General features: G+C 48.8%; 1 protein-coding gene across 2 annotated transcripts in view; it reads right to left on the bottom strand.

Annotated features, from left to right (window-relative positions):
• Positions 1–18142, bottom strand: part of DYNC1I1 (dynein cytoplasmic 1 intermediate chain 1) — a 116686-nt gene that overhangs the window by 64726 nt on the left and 33818 nt on the right. For both annotated transcript variants that reach the window (XM_038766714.1, XM_038766721.1), the window contains exons 8-11: positions 17388–17550; positions 14724–14823; positions 12852–12977; positions 1629–1775 (exon numbers count right to left, since the gene is read on the bottom strand). In XM_038766714.1, the coding sequence (XP_038622642.1) occupies positions 1629–1775; positions 12852–12977; positions 14724–14823; positions 17388–17550 (536 nt within the window). The remainder of the gene's footprint in view (positions 1–1628; positions 1776–12851; positions 12978–14723; positions 14824–17387; positions 17551–18142) is intronic.

Below are 18142 nucleotides of genomic sequence, written 5' to 3'. Positions count from 1 at the left end.
ATTTCATAGAGGAAGACGAGCCCTCTAGACTGGCAGCTCGTTGTGGACAGGGAATGTGTCTGTTCATTCATTCATTCAATTGTATTTATTGAGCGCTTACAGTGTGCAGAGCACTGTACTAAGCGCTTGGGAAGTACAAGTCGGCAACATATAGAGACAGTCCCTACCCAACAACGGGCTCACAGTTTGTTTACTGTTCTATCGTACTCTCCCAAGTACTCAGTACAGTGCTCTGCACACAGTAAGTGCTCAATAATAATGAAGGTAATGGCACTTATTAAGCGCTTACTATGTGCAAAGCACTGTTCTAAGTGCTGGGGGGAGGTTACAAGGTGATCAGGTTGTTCCACGAGGGCCATTTTACAGATGAGGTAACTGAGGCCCAGGGAAGTGAAGCGACTTGCCCAAAGTCACCCAGCTGACGATTGGCGGAGCCGGGATTTGAACCCATGACCTCCGACTCCAAAGCCCGGGCTCTTTCCACTGAGCCCCGCTGCTTCTCTGCTTAGTATTTATTCTCTGCTCATTAATTGCTCAATAAATGCGATTGACTGACCGAGGCCCGGTGAAGGCACCCCCACCATCCATTAGGCTATACTACCCTCCACCGATAGTGAGTTTGGGCAAAGTCAAGAAGGCTGGCAGACCCAGATCGTCAGTGCTCAGCGCTTAGAACAGTGCTTTGCACATAGTAAGCGCTTAATAAATGCTATTATTATTATTATTATTATTAAGTGTCTGCTGGAGGTCACCATGATAGCAGGAAAGGTTGGTGTTTGCAAGAACAATTATGAATAATCGTGATATCCCCCTCGTCCCCCTCTCCATCCCCCCATCTTACCTCCTTCCCTTCCCCACAGCACCTGTATATATGTATATATGTTTGTACATATTTATTACTCTATTTATTTATTTATCTTACTTGTACATATCTATTCTATTTATTTTATTTTGTTAGTATGCTTGGTTTTGTTCTCTGCCTCCCCCTTCTAGACTGTGAGCCCGCTGTTGGGTAGGGACCGTCTCTATGTGTTGCCGACTTGTACTTCCCAAGCGCTTAGTCCAGTGCTCTGCACACAGTAAGCGCTCAATAAATACGATTGGTCGATTGATTGATCCGTTAAGCGCTTACTCTGTGTCAAGCATCATCATCAGTCGTATTTATCGAGCGCTATGTGCAGAGCACTGTACTAAGCGCTTGGGAAGTACAAATTGGCAACATATAGAGACAGTCCCTACCCAACAGTGGGCTCACAGTCTAAAAGGACTATTTTAAGCGCTGTTCTAAGCGTTGGTAAGTTTGGTTTTGTTCTCTGTCTCCCTGTTTTAGATTGTGAGCCCACTGTTGGGTAGGGACTGTCTCTATATGTTGCCAACTTGGACTTCCCAAGCGCTCAGTACAATGCTCTGCACACAGTAAGATACGATGGATTGATAGATTGATGGAGACAAGGTCATCAAGGTCATCGGGTTGGACACAGTCCCCGTCCCACACAGGGCTCGCAGTCTTAATTTCCGTTATACGGATGAGGGCGCAGAGAAGTGAAGTGACCGGCCCAGGGTCACACAGCGGACGCGGGGCAGAGCCGGGATTAGAATCCAGGTCCTTCTGACTTCTTGTGACTGACCGTGTGCGCGGCGGCGGAGAGTGGGGTGCGCTGGACGGGGGTCCTTCGGTGGCTTCGGTTGTCCCAGAGGACGATCTGTCCGGAGTAGGTGCCGCCCACCACCAGGTTGGGGTGGAAGCGGGCGAAGCAGACGGACATGACGGACGACTGAGGCAGAACGGGGGCCGGGAGAGGGACAGAGGGGGTCAGCGGGGGCTCCTGGAGCCCGAGCCCGAAATATCCCGGATCTCCCCCAGCCCCCCAGGGTCCTCAGCCTCGGCCAAACCGCAGCCGGCCACCTGGGATAATCATCATGATGGTATTTGTTAAGCGCCTACTAGATGCCAGGCACTGGACTAAGCACGGGGATGGAATTGTTAAGTGCCTACTATATGCCAGGCACTGGGATGGAAACGAGCAGATCAGGTTGGACACAGTCCCTGTCCCATGTGGGGCTCCCAGTCTCCATCCCCATTTTCCTGGGGAGGTGACTGAGGCCCAGAGAAGTGAAGGGACTTTCATTCGTTCATTCATTCAGTCGCATTTATTGAGCGCTTACTGTGTGCAGAGCATTGGACTAAGTGCTTGGGAAGTACAAGTTGGCAACCTATGGAGACGGTCCCTACCCAACATTCATTCATTCATTCAATTGTATTTATTGAGCGCTTACTGTGTGCAGAGCATTGGACTAAGTGCTTGGGAAGTACAAGTTGGCAACCTATGGAGACGGTCCCTACCCAACATTCATTCATTCATTCAATTGTATTTATTGAGCGCTTACTGTGTGCAGAGCACTGGACTAAGCGCTTGGGAAGTACAAGTTGGCAACCTATGGAGACGGTCCCTACCCAACATTCATTCATTCATTCAATTGTATTTATTGAGCGCTTACTGTGTGCAGAGCACTGGACTAAGCGCTTGGGAAGTACAAGTTGGCAACCTATAGAGACGCTCCCTACCCAACATTCATTCAGTCAGTCGTATTTATTGAGCGCTTACTGTGTGCAGAGCACTGTACTAAGCGCTTGGGAAGGACAAGTTGGCAACATATAGAGACGGTCCCTACCCAACATTCATTCATTCATTCAATCGTATTTATTGAGAGCTTACTTTGTGCAGAGCACAGCACTAAGCGCTTGGGAAGTACAAGTTGGCAACCTATAGAGATGCTCCCTGCCCAACATTCATTCATTCAGTCGTATTTATTGAGCGCTTACTGTGTGCAGAGCACGGTACTAAGCGCTTGGGAAGTACAAGTTGGCAACCTATAGAGACAGTCCCTACCCAACATTCATTCATTCATTCAATCATATTTATTGAGCACTTACTGTGTGCAGAGCACTGTACTAAGCGCTTGGGAAGTACAAGCTGGCAACATATAGAGACGGTCCCTACCCAAATTTCATTCATTCATTCAATCGTATTTATTGAGCGCTTACTGTGTGCAGAGCACTGGACTAAGCGCTTGGGAAGTACAAGTTGGCAACATATAGAGACGGTCCCTACCCAACAGCGGGCTCACAGTCTAGAAGTGGGAGACAGACACCCAAACAAAACATATTATTCACTGAACTTCTCTGAGCCTCAGTTACCTCATCTGGACAATGGGGATTAAGATGGTGAGCCCCCTATGGGACAACCTGATCACCTTGTAACTTCCCCAGCACTTAGAACAGTGCTTTGCACATAGTAAGCGCTTAATAAATGTCATTATTATTATTATTATTCCCTGACTAAGCCCCCCCTTTCCTCTTTTCCCACTCCCTTCTGCATCACCCTGACTGGCTTCCTTTACTCATCAAGCAGCATGGCTCAGTGGAAAGAGCACAGGCTTTGGAGCCGGAGGTCATGGGTTCAAATCCCGGCTCTGCCAATTGTCAGCTGTGTGACTTTGGGCAAGTCACTTAACTTCTCTGGGCCTCAGTTACCTCATCTGTAAAATGGGCACTAAGACTGTGAGTCCCTTGTAACCTCCCCTGCACTTAGAACAGTGCTTTGCACATTGTAAGCACTTAATAAATGCCATCATTATTATTATTATTATTCTCTGGGCCTCAGTTCCTCATCTGTAAAATAGGGATTAAGACTATGAGCCCCCTGTGGGACAACCTGATCACCTTGTTCATTCTTTCATTCATTCAATCCTATTTATTGAACGCTTACTGTGTGCAGAGCACTGTACTAAGTGCTTGGGAAGTACAGGTTGGCAACATATAGAGACGGTCCCTACCCAACAGTGGGCTCTTGTAACCTCCCCAGCACTTAGAACAGTGCTTTGCATATAGTAAGCACCTAATAAATGCCACCATTATTATTATTATTATCCCCCTCAACCCAGCCCTACAGCACTTATCTGTCCCTATCTGTCATTTATTTTATTTCTATTCATGTCTGTCTCCCCCTCTAGACTGTAAACTCCTTGTGAGCAAGGAATACGTCTGTTTATTGTTCTATTGTCCTCTCCCAAGTGCTCAGTCCAGTGCTCTGCACACATCAAGCGCTCAATAAATACTATTGAACAAATAAATAATCTCACCTGACCATTCTTCCCACCACCACTCCGTACCCAGTAAGCACTGGATAAATACTGATTCAACAGAATCATTTTCTCTCTTTCTCTCTCACTCTAGCAGTGGTGGACAGGAGGCCACTGAGGGCATCAGTCCCCTCCTCAAAGGTTTATTTCTATTCATGTCTGTCTTCCCCTCTAGACTGTAAACTCCTTGTGAGCAGGGAATACATCTGTTTATTGTTCTATTGTCCTCTCCCAAGTGCTTAGTCCCGTGCTCTGCACACATTAAGCGCTCAATAAATACTATTGAACAAATGAATAATCTCACCTGAGCATTCTTCCAAACCAACACCCTGTACCCAGTAAGCACTGATAAATACTGATTTAACGAAATCATTTTCTCTCTTTCTCTCTCGCTCTAGCAGTGGTGGATAGGAGGCCACTGTGGGCATCAGCCCCCTCCTCAAAGGTTTATTTCTATTCAGGTCTGTCTTCCCCTCTAGACTGTAAACTCCTTGTGAGCAGGGAATACGTCTGTTTATTGTTCTATTGTCCTCTCCCAAGTGCTTAGTCCAGTGCTCTGCACACATCAAGCGCTCGATAAATACTATTGAACAAATAAATAATCTCACCTGAGCATTCTTCCCACCATCACTCTGTACCCAGTAAGCACTGGATAAATACTGATTCAATGGAATCATTTTCTCTCTTTCTCTCTTTCTCTCTCGCTCTAGCAGTGGTGGATAGGAGGCCACTGTAGGCATCAGCCCCCTCCTCAAAGGTTTATTTCTATTCAGGTCTGTCTTCCCCTCTAGACTGTAAACTCCTTGTGAGCAGGGAATACGTCTGTTTATTGTTCTATTGTCCTCTCCCAAGTGCTTAGTCCCGAGCTCTGCACACTTTAAGTGCTCAATAAATACTATTGAACAAATGAATAATCTCACCTGAGCATTCTTCCAAACCAACACCCTGTACCCAGTAAGCACTGGATAAATACTGATTGAACGAAATCATTTTCTCTCTTTCTCTCTCGCTCTAGCAGTGGTGGATAGGAGGCCACTGTGGGCATCAGCCCCCTCCTCAAAGGTTTATTTCTATTCAGGTCTGTCTTCCCCTCTAGACTGTAAACTCCTTGTGAGCAGGGAATACGTCTGTTTATTGTTCTATTGTCCTCTCCCAAGTGCTTAGTCCAGTGCTCTGCACACATCAAGCGCTCGATAAATACTATTGAACAAATAAATAATCTCACCTGAGCATTCTTCCCACCATCACTCTGTACCCAGTAAGCACTGGATAAATACTGATTCAATGGAATCATTTTCTCTCTTTCTCTCTTTCTCTCTCGCTCTAGCAGTGGTGGATAGGAGGCCACTGTAGGCATCAGCCCCCTCCTCAAAGGTTTATTTCTATTCAGGTCTGTCTTCCCCTCTAGACTGTAAACTCCTTGTGAGCAGGGAATACGTCTGTTTATTGTTCTATTGTCCTCTCCCAAGTGCTTAGTCCCGAGCTCTGCACACTTTAAGTGCTCAATAAATACTATTGAACAAATGAATAATCTCACCTGAGCATTCTTCCAAACCAACACCCTGTACCCAGTAAGCACTGGATAAATACTGATTGAACGAAATCATTTTCTCTCTTTCTCTCTCGCTCTAGCAGTGGTGGATAGGAGGCCACTGTGGGCATCAGCCCCCTCCTCAAAGGTTTATTTCTATTCAGGTCTGTCTTCCCCTCTAGACTGTAAACTCCTTGTGAGCAGGGAATACGTCTGTTTATTGTTCTATTGTCCTCTCCCAAGTGCTTAGTCCAGTGCTCTGCACACATCAAGCGCTCGATAAATACTATTGAACAAATAAATAATCTCACCTGAGCATTCTTCCCACCATCACTCTGTACCCAGTAAGCACTGGATAAATACTGATTCAACGGAATCATTTTCTCTCTTTCTCTCTTTCTCTCTTGCTCTAGCAGTGGTGGATAGGAGGCCACTGTGGCCATCAGCCCCCTCCTCAAAGGTTTATTTCTATTCAGGTCTGTCTTCCCCTCTAGAGTGTAAACTCCTTGTGAGCAGGGAATACGTCTGTTTATTGTTCTATTGTCCCCTCCCAAGTGCTTAATACAGTGCTCTGCACACATTAAGCGCTCGATAAATACTATTGAACAAATAAATAATCTCACCTGACCATTCTTCCCACCACCACTCCGTACCCAGTAAGCACTGGATAAATACTGATTCAACTGAATCATTTTCTCTCTTTCTCTCTGCTCTAGCAGTGGTGGACAGGAGGCCACTGTGGGCATCAGCGCCCTTCTCAAAGGTTTATTTCTATTCATGTCTGTCTTCCCCTCTAGACTGTAAACTCCTTGTGAGCAGGGAATATGTCTGTTTATTGTTCTATTGTCCTCTCCCAAGTGCTTAATACAGTGCTCTGCACACATCAAGCACTCGATAAATACTATTGAACAAATAAATAATCTCACCTGAGCAATCTTCCCACCACCACCACCACCCTGTACCCAGTAAGCACTGGATAAATACTGATTCAACAGAATCATTTTCTCTCTTTCTCTCTGCTCTAGCAGTGGTGGATAGGAGGCCACTGTGGCCATCAGCCCCCTCCTCAAAGGTTTATTTCTATTCAGGTCTGTCTTCCCCTCTAGAGTGTAAACTCCTTGTGAGCAGGGAATACGTCTGTTTATTGTTCTATTGTCCCCTCCCAAGTGCTTAATACAGTGCTCTGCACACATTAAGTGCTCAATAAATACTATTGAACAAATAAATAATCTCACCTGACCATTCTTCCCACCACCACTCCGTACCCAGTAAGCACTGGATAAATACTGATTCAACTGAATCATTTTCTCTCTTTCTCTCTGCTCTAGCAGTGGTGGACAGGAGGCCACTGTGGGCATCAGCGCCCTTCTCAAAGGTTTATTTCTATTCATGTCTGTCTTCCCCTCTAGACTGTAAACTCCTTGTGAGCAGGGAATATGTCTGTTTATTGTTCTATTGTCCTCTCCCAAGTGCTTAATACAGTGCTCTGCACACATCAAGCACTCGATAAATACTATTGAACAAATAAATAATCTCACCTGACCATTCTTCCCACCACCACCCTGTACCCAGTAAGCACTGGATAAATACTGATTCAACGGAATCATTTTCTCTCTTTCTCTCTGCTCTAGCAGTGGTGGACAGGAGGCCACTGTGGGTATCAGCCCCCTCCTCAAAGGTTGTGGGGACCGTTTCTCATTCTTCTGCAAAAACACACACACACACAAACACACACTGGGGATGGCGGGGGGGGCGTCTCACAGCCTTCAGGGTAATGAAAACCAGGCAGGCCGGAGGGGATTTCCCGAGGGTCTCGGCCCAGACTTCACACATCCGTCATTGCCCACGGTCTGGCACGAGTTATAATAATAATAGCATTTATTAAGCACTTACTATGTGCAAAGCACTGTTCCAAGTGCTGGGGAGGTGACAAGCTGATCAGGTTGTCCCACGGGGGGGCTCACAGTCTTAATCCCCATTTAACAGATGAGGGAACCGAGGCACAGAGAAGCCAAGTGACTTGCCCAAAGTCACACAGCTGGCAATTGGCGGAGTCGGGATTTGAACCCATGACCTCTGACTCCAAAGCCCGGGCTCTGTCCACTGAGCCAAGATCTCAGAAGGGCGTGATTTATCCAAGATCAAAAGTGGGATCTGAAGGCTTCCTCTTCTCGGAAAGCCCAACTGGGACCCTCGGCCGAGAATCGAACCGTCCTCTCGAAAACCTGAACCTAATTAAGACCCCCACGCCGCCCTCCCCCACCCGCCCATCCGGGCCCTGGCCAGAAAGAGCCTATCGGAAGGCCACATTCGATACTCTGAAGAAAGAAAACGTTCTGATTTCAAAGGTTAAGAAAAATAAAAGGCTGTTTACTGCCCAGACGCAGGCTTCTGGCTAAGTCGTCTGGAAGATCCCGCACTAAATTGGAAAAACGTGAGCCAGCTAAGGTTCCTCAATCAGGTTGATGCAGTAGCTTTTCCTCCCCGGGGTCTATCTGATCCGGGAAGTCTAAACACACTTTTAGAGTTAAAACCATGTCTGGGGCTCAGATGTGCAATGACATTAAGCTTCAGAGGGCCAGGGTGGTGGTGGTGGCGGTGGTCCGGGGGTGGGGGGCTGCCTGCCAAGGGCCCCCCAGGAAGCAAACCCACCCCCAGGGGCCAACCCGCTCTCTTCCCCCTTCCCTGCTTTGAGCAAATCTCTGCTCAAACCAAGTGCTCCTTCCTCCCGCTCCAATTTTGGCCCGTCTGTGCCAGCTCGCAAACTCCTTGAGGGCAGGAGGGTTTAGATCTTGCTCCTGGGGTGGGGTGGGAGGAGGAAGAGGCGCTCAGTACAGGGCCAGGCATCCAGAAGGTAGTCAGTGTACGCTACTGACTAGCCGACGGGCTCGGTGATGGATTATCAAGTGCTAGTCTGAGGGTTGGACCCGGAGGCAGACTGGACGTTGGACTGAGGACTGGCCCGAGCCATGGACCGAATGATGGATTGAGTGCTGAACTGATCCAACTTGGACTTCCCAAGCGCTTAGTACAGTGCTCTGCACACAGTAAGCGCTCAATAAATACGATTGATGATGATGATGACTGGACAGAAGAGGTGGGGGGAGATGGGGGAGGGGAGCATTCATTCATTCAATCGTATTTATTAATAATAATAATAATAGTGGTATTTGTTAAGTGTCTACTACGTGCCAGGCACTGTACTAAGCGCTGGGGTGGACACAAGCAAATCGGGTTGGACACAGTCCCTGTCCCACGTGGGGCTCACAGTCTCAAACTTTATTGAGCGCTTACTGTGTGCAGAGCACCCTACTAAGCGCTTGGGACAGTACAACAATAGCCCGTTGTTGGGTAGGGACCGTCTCTCTATGATGATGATGGCATTTATTAAGCGCTTACTATGTGCAGAGCACTGTTCTAAGCGCTGGGGAAGGTGCAAGGTGATCAGGTCAGGGGGCTCACAGTCTTCATCCCCATTTTCCAGATGAGGGAACTGAGGCCCAGAGAAGAGAAGTGACTTGTCCAAAGTCACACAGCCGACGATTGGCGGAGCCGGGATTTGAACCCATGACCTCTGACTCCAAAGCCCGGGCTCTTTTCCACTGAGCCACGCTGCTTCTCTATATGTTGCCGATTTGTATTACCCAAGCGCTTAGTACAGTGCTCTGCACTCAGTAGGCGCTCAATAACTACAGTTGAATGAATGAATAGAATGGACATAATCGCTGCCCACAGTGAGCTCGCAGTCTAGAGGGGGAGACGGACATGAATAGAAATAAATAAATGATGGATTTGGATATAAGTGGTGTGGGGCTGGGAGGGAAGATGAATAAAGGGAATGAGTCAGGGTGATGCTGAAGGGAGGGGGAGAAGAGGAAAGGAGCAGAGGGGTGGAGGGAAGGGGGATGGAGATAATAATAATAATTTTGGTATTTGTTAAGTGCTTACTCTGTGCCGGGAACTGTATAAATGCTGGGGTGAATACAATAATAATAATAATAATAATAATGGCATTTATTAAGCGCTTACTATGTGCAAAGCACTGTTCTAAGCGCTGGGGAGGTTCCAAGGTGATCAGGTTGTCCCACGGGGGGCTCACAGTCGTGTTGGACACAGCCCCTGTCTCTGGTGGGGCTCACAGTCTCAATCCCCATTTTACAGATGAGGGAACTGAGGCCCAGAGAATAATAATAATGATAATGATGGCATTTATTAAGCGCTTACTATGTGCGAAGCACTGTTCTAAGCGCTGGGGAGGTTACAAGGTGATCAGGTTGTCCCACTGGGGGCTCACAGTCTTAATCCCCATTTTACAGATAAGGTAACTGAGGTGCAGAGAAGTTAAGTGACTTGCCCAAGGGCTCACAGTCAATCCCCATTTTCCAGATGAGGTAACTGAGGTGCAGAAAAGTGACTTCCCCAAAGTCATACAGCTTGACAATTGGCGGAGCCAGGATTTGAACCCATGACCACCGACTCCAAAGCCCGGGCTCTTTCCACTGAGCCCCGCTGCTTCTCTAGAAGCAGAGAAGTGAAGCGACTTGCCCAAGGTCACACAGCAGACAAGTGCCAGAGTGGGGATCAGAACTCATAATAATAATAATAATGACGGCATTTATTAAGCGCTTACTATGTGCAAAGCACTGTTCTAAGCGCTGGGGAGGTTACAAGGTGATCAGGTTGTCCCACAGGGGGCTCACAGTCAATCCCCATTTTCCAGATGAGGTAACTGAGGTGCAGAGAAGTGACTTGCCCAAAGTCACACAGCTTGACAATTGGCGGAGCTGGGATTTGAATCTATGACCACCGACTCCAAAGCCCCGGCTCTTTCCACTGAGCCACGCTGCTTCTCTAGGAGCAGAGAAGTGAAGTCACTTGCCCAAGGTCACACAGCAGACAATCAATCAATCAATCAATCAATCAATTGTATTTATTGAGCACTTACTGTGTGCAGAGCACTGTACTAAGCACTTGGGAAGTCCAAGTTGGCAACACAGGGCAGAGAAGCAGCGTGGCTCAGTGAGAAGCAGCGTGGCTCAGTGGAAAAGAGCCCGGGCTTTGCAGTCAGAGGTCGTGGGTTCAAATCCCAGCTCTGCCAACTGTCAGCTGTGTGACTTTGGGGAAGTCACTTCACTTCTCTGGGCCTCAGTACCTCATCTGTAAAATGGGGATGAAGACTGTGAGCCCCCAAGAGGGACAACCTGATCACCTTGCAACCTCCCCTGCGCTTAGAACAGTGCTTTGCACATAGTAAGCGCTTTAATAAATGCCATTATTATTATTATATTATTATTATTAAGTGCCGGAGCAGGGATCAGAACCCATGACCTTCTGATCCCCAGGCCGGGGCTCTAGCCACTGTGGGTACCAGGGGAGGCGGGGGGCAGGGAGATGGGGACGGGATCGACAGACAGTGTGTTAGACAACCCCGGCCCAAGTTTGAACAGGAAAGACTAGGCCTCACCCCCCGTCTCCCCTCCTTCCCTGAGCCTGAGATGGAGACAGGGGGTCCCCGATGTTTCCTGCTGCCCTCAGGTGGAGTCTGAGCTGAGGCCCTGGGACAAACCAGATTTGCTTGGGATATTGTCGATCAATCAATCAATCAATCAATTGTATTTATTGAGCGCTGACTGTGTGCACAGCACTGGACTAAGCGCTTGGGAAGTCCAAGTTGGCAACATATAGAGACAGTCCCTACCCACCAGGGGGCTCACAGTCTAGAAGGGGGAGACAGAGAACAAAACCAAACATATTAACGGAATAAAATAAATAGAATAGATAGGTACAAGTAAAATAAATAGAGTAATAAATATGTACAAACAAATACACATATATACAAGGGTTGTGGGGAAGGGAAGGAGGTAAGACGGGGGGGTGGAGAGGGGGACGAGGGGGAGAGGAAGGAAGGGGCTGAGTGTGGGAAGGCCTCCTGGAGGAGGGGAGCTCTCAGTAGGGCCTTGAAGGGAGGAAGAGAGGGAGCTTGGCGGATGGGCAGAGGGATTGGGGGCATTCCGGGCCCGGGGGAGGACGTGGGCCGGGGGTCGACGGCGGGATGGGCGAGAATGAGGCCTAACGGGGAGGAGATTAGTGGTGGAGGAGCGGAGGGTGCGGGCTGGGCTGGAGAAGGAGAGAAGGGAGGGGAGGTAGGAGGAGGCAAGGGGATGGACTGCCTTGAAGCCCAGGGTGAGGAGTTCCTGCCTGATGCGCAGATTGATTGGTAGCCACTGGAGATTTTTGAGGAGGGAAGTAACGTGCCCAGAGCGTTTCTGGACAAAGACAAGAGCTTGTCCTCTCCCAAGCGCTTAGTACAGTGCTCCGCACACCGTAAGCGCTCAATAAATACCATCGATTGATTGAATGATCACACACACGGACCTCCACACTCACGCACACTTCAACGCAGCGTGGTTTAGCGTCAAGAGCCCGGGGTTGGGAGTCAGAGGACGTGGGTTCCAATCCCGGCTCCGCCGCTTGTCTGCTCTGTGACCTTGGGCAAGTCACTTCACTTCTCTGGGCCTCAGTTCCCTCACCTGGAAAATGGGGATGAAGACTGTGAGCCCCCCGTGGGACAACCTGATCACCTTGTAACCTCCCCAGCACTTAGAACAGTGCCTTGCACATCCCCCACATCTTACCTCCTTCCCTTCCCCACAGCACCTGCATATATGTATATATGTTTTGTACATATTTATTACTCTATTTATTTATTTATTATTTTACTTGTACCTATCTATTCTATTTATTTTATTTTGTTAGTATGTTTGGTTTTGTTCTCTGTCTCCCCCTTCTAGACTGTGAGCCCACTGTTGGGTAGGGACTGTCCCTATATGTTGCCAGCTTGTACTTCCCAAGCATTTAGTACAGTGCTCTGCACACAGTAAGCGCCCAATAAATACGATTGATTGATTGATAGTAAGTGCTTAATAAATGCCATCATTATTATTATTATTATTACTCTCTGTGCCTCAGTTACCTCACCTGGAAAATGGGGATTAAGGCAGCGAGCCCCACGAGGGGCAACCCGATTACCTGGTATCTACCCCAGCAGCTTAGAACAGTGCTTGGCACATGGTAAGCGCTTAACAAATACCATAATAATGATAATAATAATAATTAATAACATACACACCCACACAGTCACCCCCGCGTGCGTCATTCCCACCCCGTGGGCTCTTACCTGGCAGTGGAAGACGTATTCTGGGGTGGTTTTCTTAAACTTCATGTTCCAAACCAAGGCCACCCCATCTGGCTCATGGGGCGTGTCTTCGTTGTGGTTGTAAGAGGCCACCATCAGTTCGGGGTACTGGATGGAAGAGACCCAGGTATCGGCGTGTGTCTACTACAGAGGCTGGCGAGTGCCCTGTAGACACCACTACCAGCACTACAAACACCAGTACTGCCCGCCAAAAGTCGCCACAAGAGCATCTGTTCCTCTACAGCTGAATAATAATAATAATAATAATAATGTTGGTATTTGTTAAGCGCTTACTCTGTGCAAAGCACTGTTCTAAGCGCTGGGGGAGATACAAGGTAATCAGGTTGTCCCACGTGGGGCTCACAGTCTTCATCCCCATTTTACAGATGAGGAAACTGAGGCCCAGAGAAGTGAAGTGACTTGCCCAAAGTCACACAGCTGACAAGTGGCGGAGCCAGGATTTGAACCCATGACCTCTTGACTCCAAAGCCTGGGCTCTTTCCCCATTCTCTGAATGAGGAGCAGTGCGGCCCAGTGGCTAGAGCCCGGGCTTGGTAGCCAGAAGGACCTGGGTTCTAATCCCAGCCGCTTGTCTGCTGCGAGGGACCTTGGGCAAGTCGCTTAATTTCTCTGCGCCTCAGTTTCTTCACCTGTAAAATGGGGATTCAATCCTACTCCCTCCTATATAGACTGTGAACCCTGTGCAGCGCAAGGGCTGTGCCAACCTGATTACCTTCTCTCTACCCTAGTGCTTAGAACAGTGCTTGGCACAGGGTAAGCATTAACAAATACTGTTATTATTATTATCCATATAATAATAATAATAATTTAATAATGCCTGAACAGGATAGAGCCCCCGCTCCCTGGAAAGGCAAACTAACAAAATGAGATCCAAATGTCAATTTAATCAGAAAATCTCAAATAAACCTCTGCTGCTTCTTTTATCCACGCCCCCTGACAACAGGGCAGTTTTAATCATCGACGCTCGAAAGACCCCTGACAACGGGGCAGCTTTAATTCTCAACGTTGTTAATGTTGTTACTTCCTTTAGCAACTTACTCTTCCTCCTTCTAAGACTGTGAACCCCAGGAGGCACCAGGCTGTGTCGGACCTGATCAGCTTGACTTCCTCTATCATCATCATCATCATCAATCGTATTTATTGAGCGCTTACTATGTGCAGAGCACTGTACTAAGCACTTGGGAAGTACAAATTGGCAACACATAGAGACAGTCCCTACCCACCAGTGGGCTCACAGTCTAAAAGGGGGAGAAAGAGAACAAAACCAAACATACCAACAAAATAAAATAAATAGGATAGATATGTACAAGTAAAATACAAGTAAAATAAAATAAAATAAAATAAGTGCTTGGCACATAGTAGGCGCTTAACAGCACGGTTATTATTGTTAGAACTGCAGGACTGCTGCTGCTGCTGTCGAGAAGCAGCGTGGCTCAGTGGAAAGAGCCTGGGCTTTGGAGTCAGAGGTCATGGGTTCGAATCCCGGCTCCGCCACCTGTCTGCTGTGTGACCTTGGGCGAGTCACTTCACTTCTCTGAGCCTCAGTTACCTCATCTGGAAAATGGGGATTAAAGCTGTGAGCCCCACGTGGGACAACCTGATCACCTTGTATGCCCCCCCCCCAGTGCTTAGAACAGTGCTTTGCACATAGTAAGCGCTTAACAAATGCCATCATCATCAGGACACATGGGGATTTGGCCCATCCAGTCCCTTCCCCAGGGCCCGAGGCTCCCTCCAGACCCCCGATCTCCCCCCACCGGCTTCCAGGCCGGACCGCAGGGGGCTTCTGGGGGGCTCCCAGTTTGGGGGGGGGGGGTGTCCCTTGTTCCCTACCTGCACGGACCAGTCCATGCAGGTGACCACGCGATGCTTGGACCAGTGCTCGTCGTAGAACTGGCGATGGAAAGAGAGGTTGACCCCGGCCTGGACGTCCCTGCGAGGAGGGGTCAGCGCGGGGGTCAGGGGCCGCACAGCCGTCCGGACCCCCTCCGGGCCCCCACCCCCGCTAACGCTGGCGAATTCAGGGCCACAAATAACCCTATCAGCCCCACCCCACCAGTGGTTGCCCATCCAGCAAAAACTCCTCACCATAAAGTCCTCAATCCTCTCGCCCCCTCCTACCTCATCCTGTTCCTCTCCTCCTCCAATCCAGCCCGCATACTTGCTCCTCTAATGCCAACCTACTTACCATCATCATCATCAATCGTATTTATTGAGCGCTTACTGTGTGCAGAGCACTGTGCTAAGCGCTTGGGAAGTACAAATTGGCAGCATATAGAGACAGTCCCTACCCAACAGTGGGCTCACAGTCTAAAAGAATAAATACGTACAAACATATATACATATATATAGCTGACAATTGGCAGAGCAGGGATTTGAACCCATGACCTCTGACTCCAGAGCCCGGGCTCTTTCCACTGAGCCATGCTGCTTCTCTACAGCCATGCTTACCATTCCTCCATCTTCTGTTATTTTATTTTGTTAATATGTTTGGTTTTGTTCTCTGTCTCCCCCTTCTAGACCGTGAGCCCACGGTTGGGTAGGGGACCGTCTCTAGATGTTGCCAACTTGGACTTCCCAAGCGCTTAGTCCAGTGCTCTGCACACAGTAAGCGCTCAATAAATACGACTGATTGATTGATCTCATCTATCTCGCTGCCAACCTCTCGCCCACGTCTTGCCTCTGGCCTAAGCGCTTAGTCCAGTGCTCTGCACACAGTAAGCGCTCAATAAATACGATTGATGATGGAATGCCCTCCCTGCTCATATCTCGCATTCAAAGCCTTATTCATCAATCGTATTTATACGTATAATCGTATAAATCGTATAAATCGTATTAATTGATGGCCCACCTCCTCCAAGAGGCCTTTCCTCAGTGTGCCCTCCTTTCTTCTTCTCCCCCTCCCTTCTGCGTCGTCCTGACTTGCTCCTTTTATTCATCCCCCCTCCCAGCCCTACACCACTTATATCCACATCTGTCATTTTTTGGTTTCTATACATGCCCATCTCCCCTTCTAGACTCGTTGTGGGCAGGGAATACGACTGTTATATTGCGTTGTCCTCTCCCAAGCGTTTAGTACAGCGCTCTAGTGCTCAATAAATACAATCGACTGACAGAGCGATGCTGGGGCCATTCCCCGGTTCGTCGCTCCCCGGGAGAGAGCCGCTCTGAGCCACAGCTGGATGGGAATACCGATCGCCCTTTCTGACCACGAGGAAAACACTTAAGGAGCTTTCGGTTCTAGGATTTCTATCTACTCTCCCAGCTATCAATCCACCGATGGTATTTATTGAGCGCTTTCTGTGGGCAGAGCACTGTACTAAGTGCCTAGGAGAGTACGGTAGAGAAGCAGCATGGCTCAGTGGAAAAAGCCCGGGCTTTGGAGTCAGAGGTCATGGGTTCAAATCTAGGCTCCGCCACTTGTCAGCTGTGTGACTTTGGGCAAGCCACTTTACTTCTCTGGGCCTCAGTTACCTCATCTGGAAAATGGGGATTAAGACTGTGAGCTCCCCATGGGACAACCTGATCACCTTGTAACCTTCCCAACACTTAAAACAGTGCTTTGCACATAGTAAGCGCTTAATAAATGCCATTATTATTATTATTATTACAGTAGAACAGAGTTCAGTCAGTCAGTCAATCGTATTATTGAGTGCTTATAATGCATGCAGAGAACTGTACTATGCGCTTGGGAGAGTACAGTTGAGCAGAGTTCAGTCAATCAGTCAATGGTATTCACTGAGCACTTACTGAGTGCAGAGCACTGTACTAAGCGCTTGGGAGAATACAATATAACAATAAACAGACACATTCCCTGCCCACAAGGAGCTGACAGTCTAGAGAAGGAGGCATACGTAAGACTAAATGAATAAATTCCGGATATGGACATAAGTGCTGTGTGGCTGAGGGGGGCGGGGGGGAATAAAGGTCGGCCTCATTTTCCCATTTTACAAGGGAGGAAACTGAGGCCGAAAGAGGCTCCGTGACTTACCCAAGGCCAAAAGACACAGGGTTTCTGTCCCCAGGGCCATTCATTCATTCATTCATTCAATCGTATTTATTGAGCGCTTACCATGTGCAGAGCACTGTACTAAGCGCTTGGGAAGTTGGCAACATATAGAGACGGTCCCTACCCAACAGTGGGCTCACCGTCTAGAAGACTGTGAAGGCCATGCGCTCTCTTTCTCAGAGGCTGGAGCATTATTACCCCAGCGGAGGGACAAAAGAGGGAGTCTACCTCAAATCCCGCTACATTTCTCTCCCAGCCGCTCTGGCCATCCCTCTTCCGGCTTCTGTTCTTCCCACCTCCTTTCACTTCTTGTGCTTCTCAGAGAGCTGAGTCAAACTCAAAACCTCCCCATCTTCAAAGCCCTCCAGAAATCCCATCTCCTCAACGCCCCATCTGGGCCTCAGGGCCTCTCCTCCCGTTCCCGGACCCGGAGTCAAAACGCCGCCACTCTGCCCGATGCCCGGAGAAGGGACGGAGAAGCCGCCAACCCGTCTTTCTCCTCCAGCTCCCGGCCACTGTAGTCAAAGAAGATGTCCGAGTCCTCGGCCAGCGCCCGCTCCATGACCCGGATCGTCCGGTCGAAGAAGATCAGGAATTCTTCCGAATGGAGAATCTGCTGTTTTTCCTCTTCGGTCAGCTCCCTGGGGAGTGCTGAGGGAGGGCGAGGTCAGTTAAGGGCAGGCAGGACGGGGCTGGGCATCGTGGCTCAGGGGGTAGTGCCCGAGCCCGGGAGTGAGCACTGTCTGGAGAAGCAGCGTGGCTCAGTGGCAAGAGCCCGGGCTTTGGAGGCAGAGGTCATGGGTTCAAATCCCGGCTCTGTCAGCTGTGTGACTTTGGGCAAGTCACTTCACTCCTCTGGGCCTCAGTTACCTCAGCTGTAAAATGGGGATTAAAACTGTGAGCCCCCCGTGGCCCACCTTGTAACCGCCCCAGCGCTTAGAACAGTGCTTTTTTTTTTTTTTGGCATTTGTTAAGCGCTTACTACGTGCAAAGCACTGTTCTAAGCGCTGGGGGGGATACAAGGTGATCAGGTTGTCCCACGTGGGGCTCACAGTCTTCATCCCCATTTTTTTACAGATGAGGGATCTGAAGCTCAGAGAAGTTACGTGACTTGCCCAGGGTCACACAGCAGACATGAGAAGCAGCGTGGCTCAGTGGAAAGAGCACGGACTTTGGAGCCAGAGGTCGTGGGTGCGAATCCTGGCTCTGCCACTTGTCAGCTGTGTGACTTTGGGCAAGTCAC

The sequence above is a fragment of the Tachyglossus aculeatus genome, chromosome 2 (genome assembly GCF_015852505.1).
Source record: "Tachyglossus aculeatus isolate mTacAcu1 chromosome 2, mTacAcu1.pri, whole genome shotgun sequence".
NCBI lineage: Eukaryota > Metazoa > Chordata > Mammalia > Monotremata > Tachyglossidae > Tachyglossus > Tachyglossus aculeatus.
Note: the sequence above shows the minus strand (reverse complement) of the source record. Positions and strands in the feature narration are given on the sequence as shown.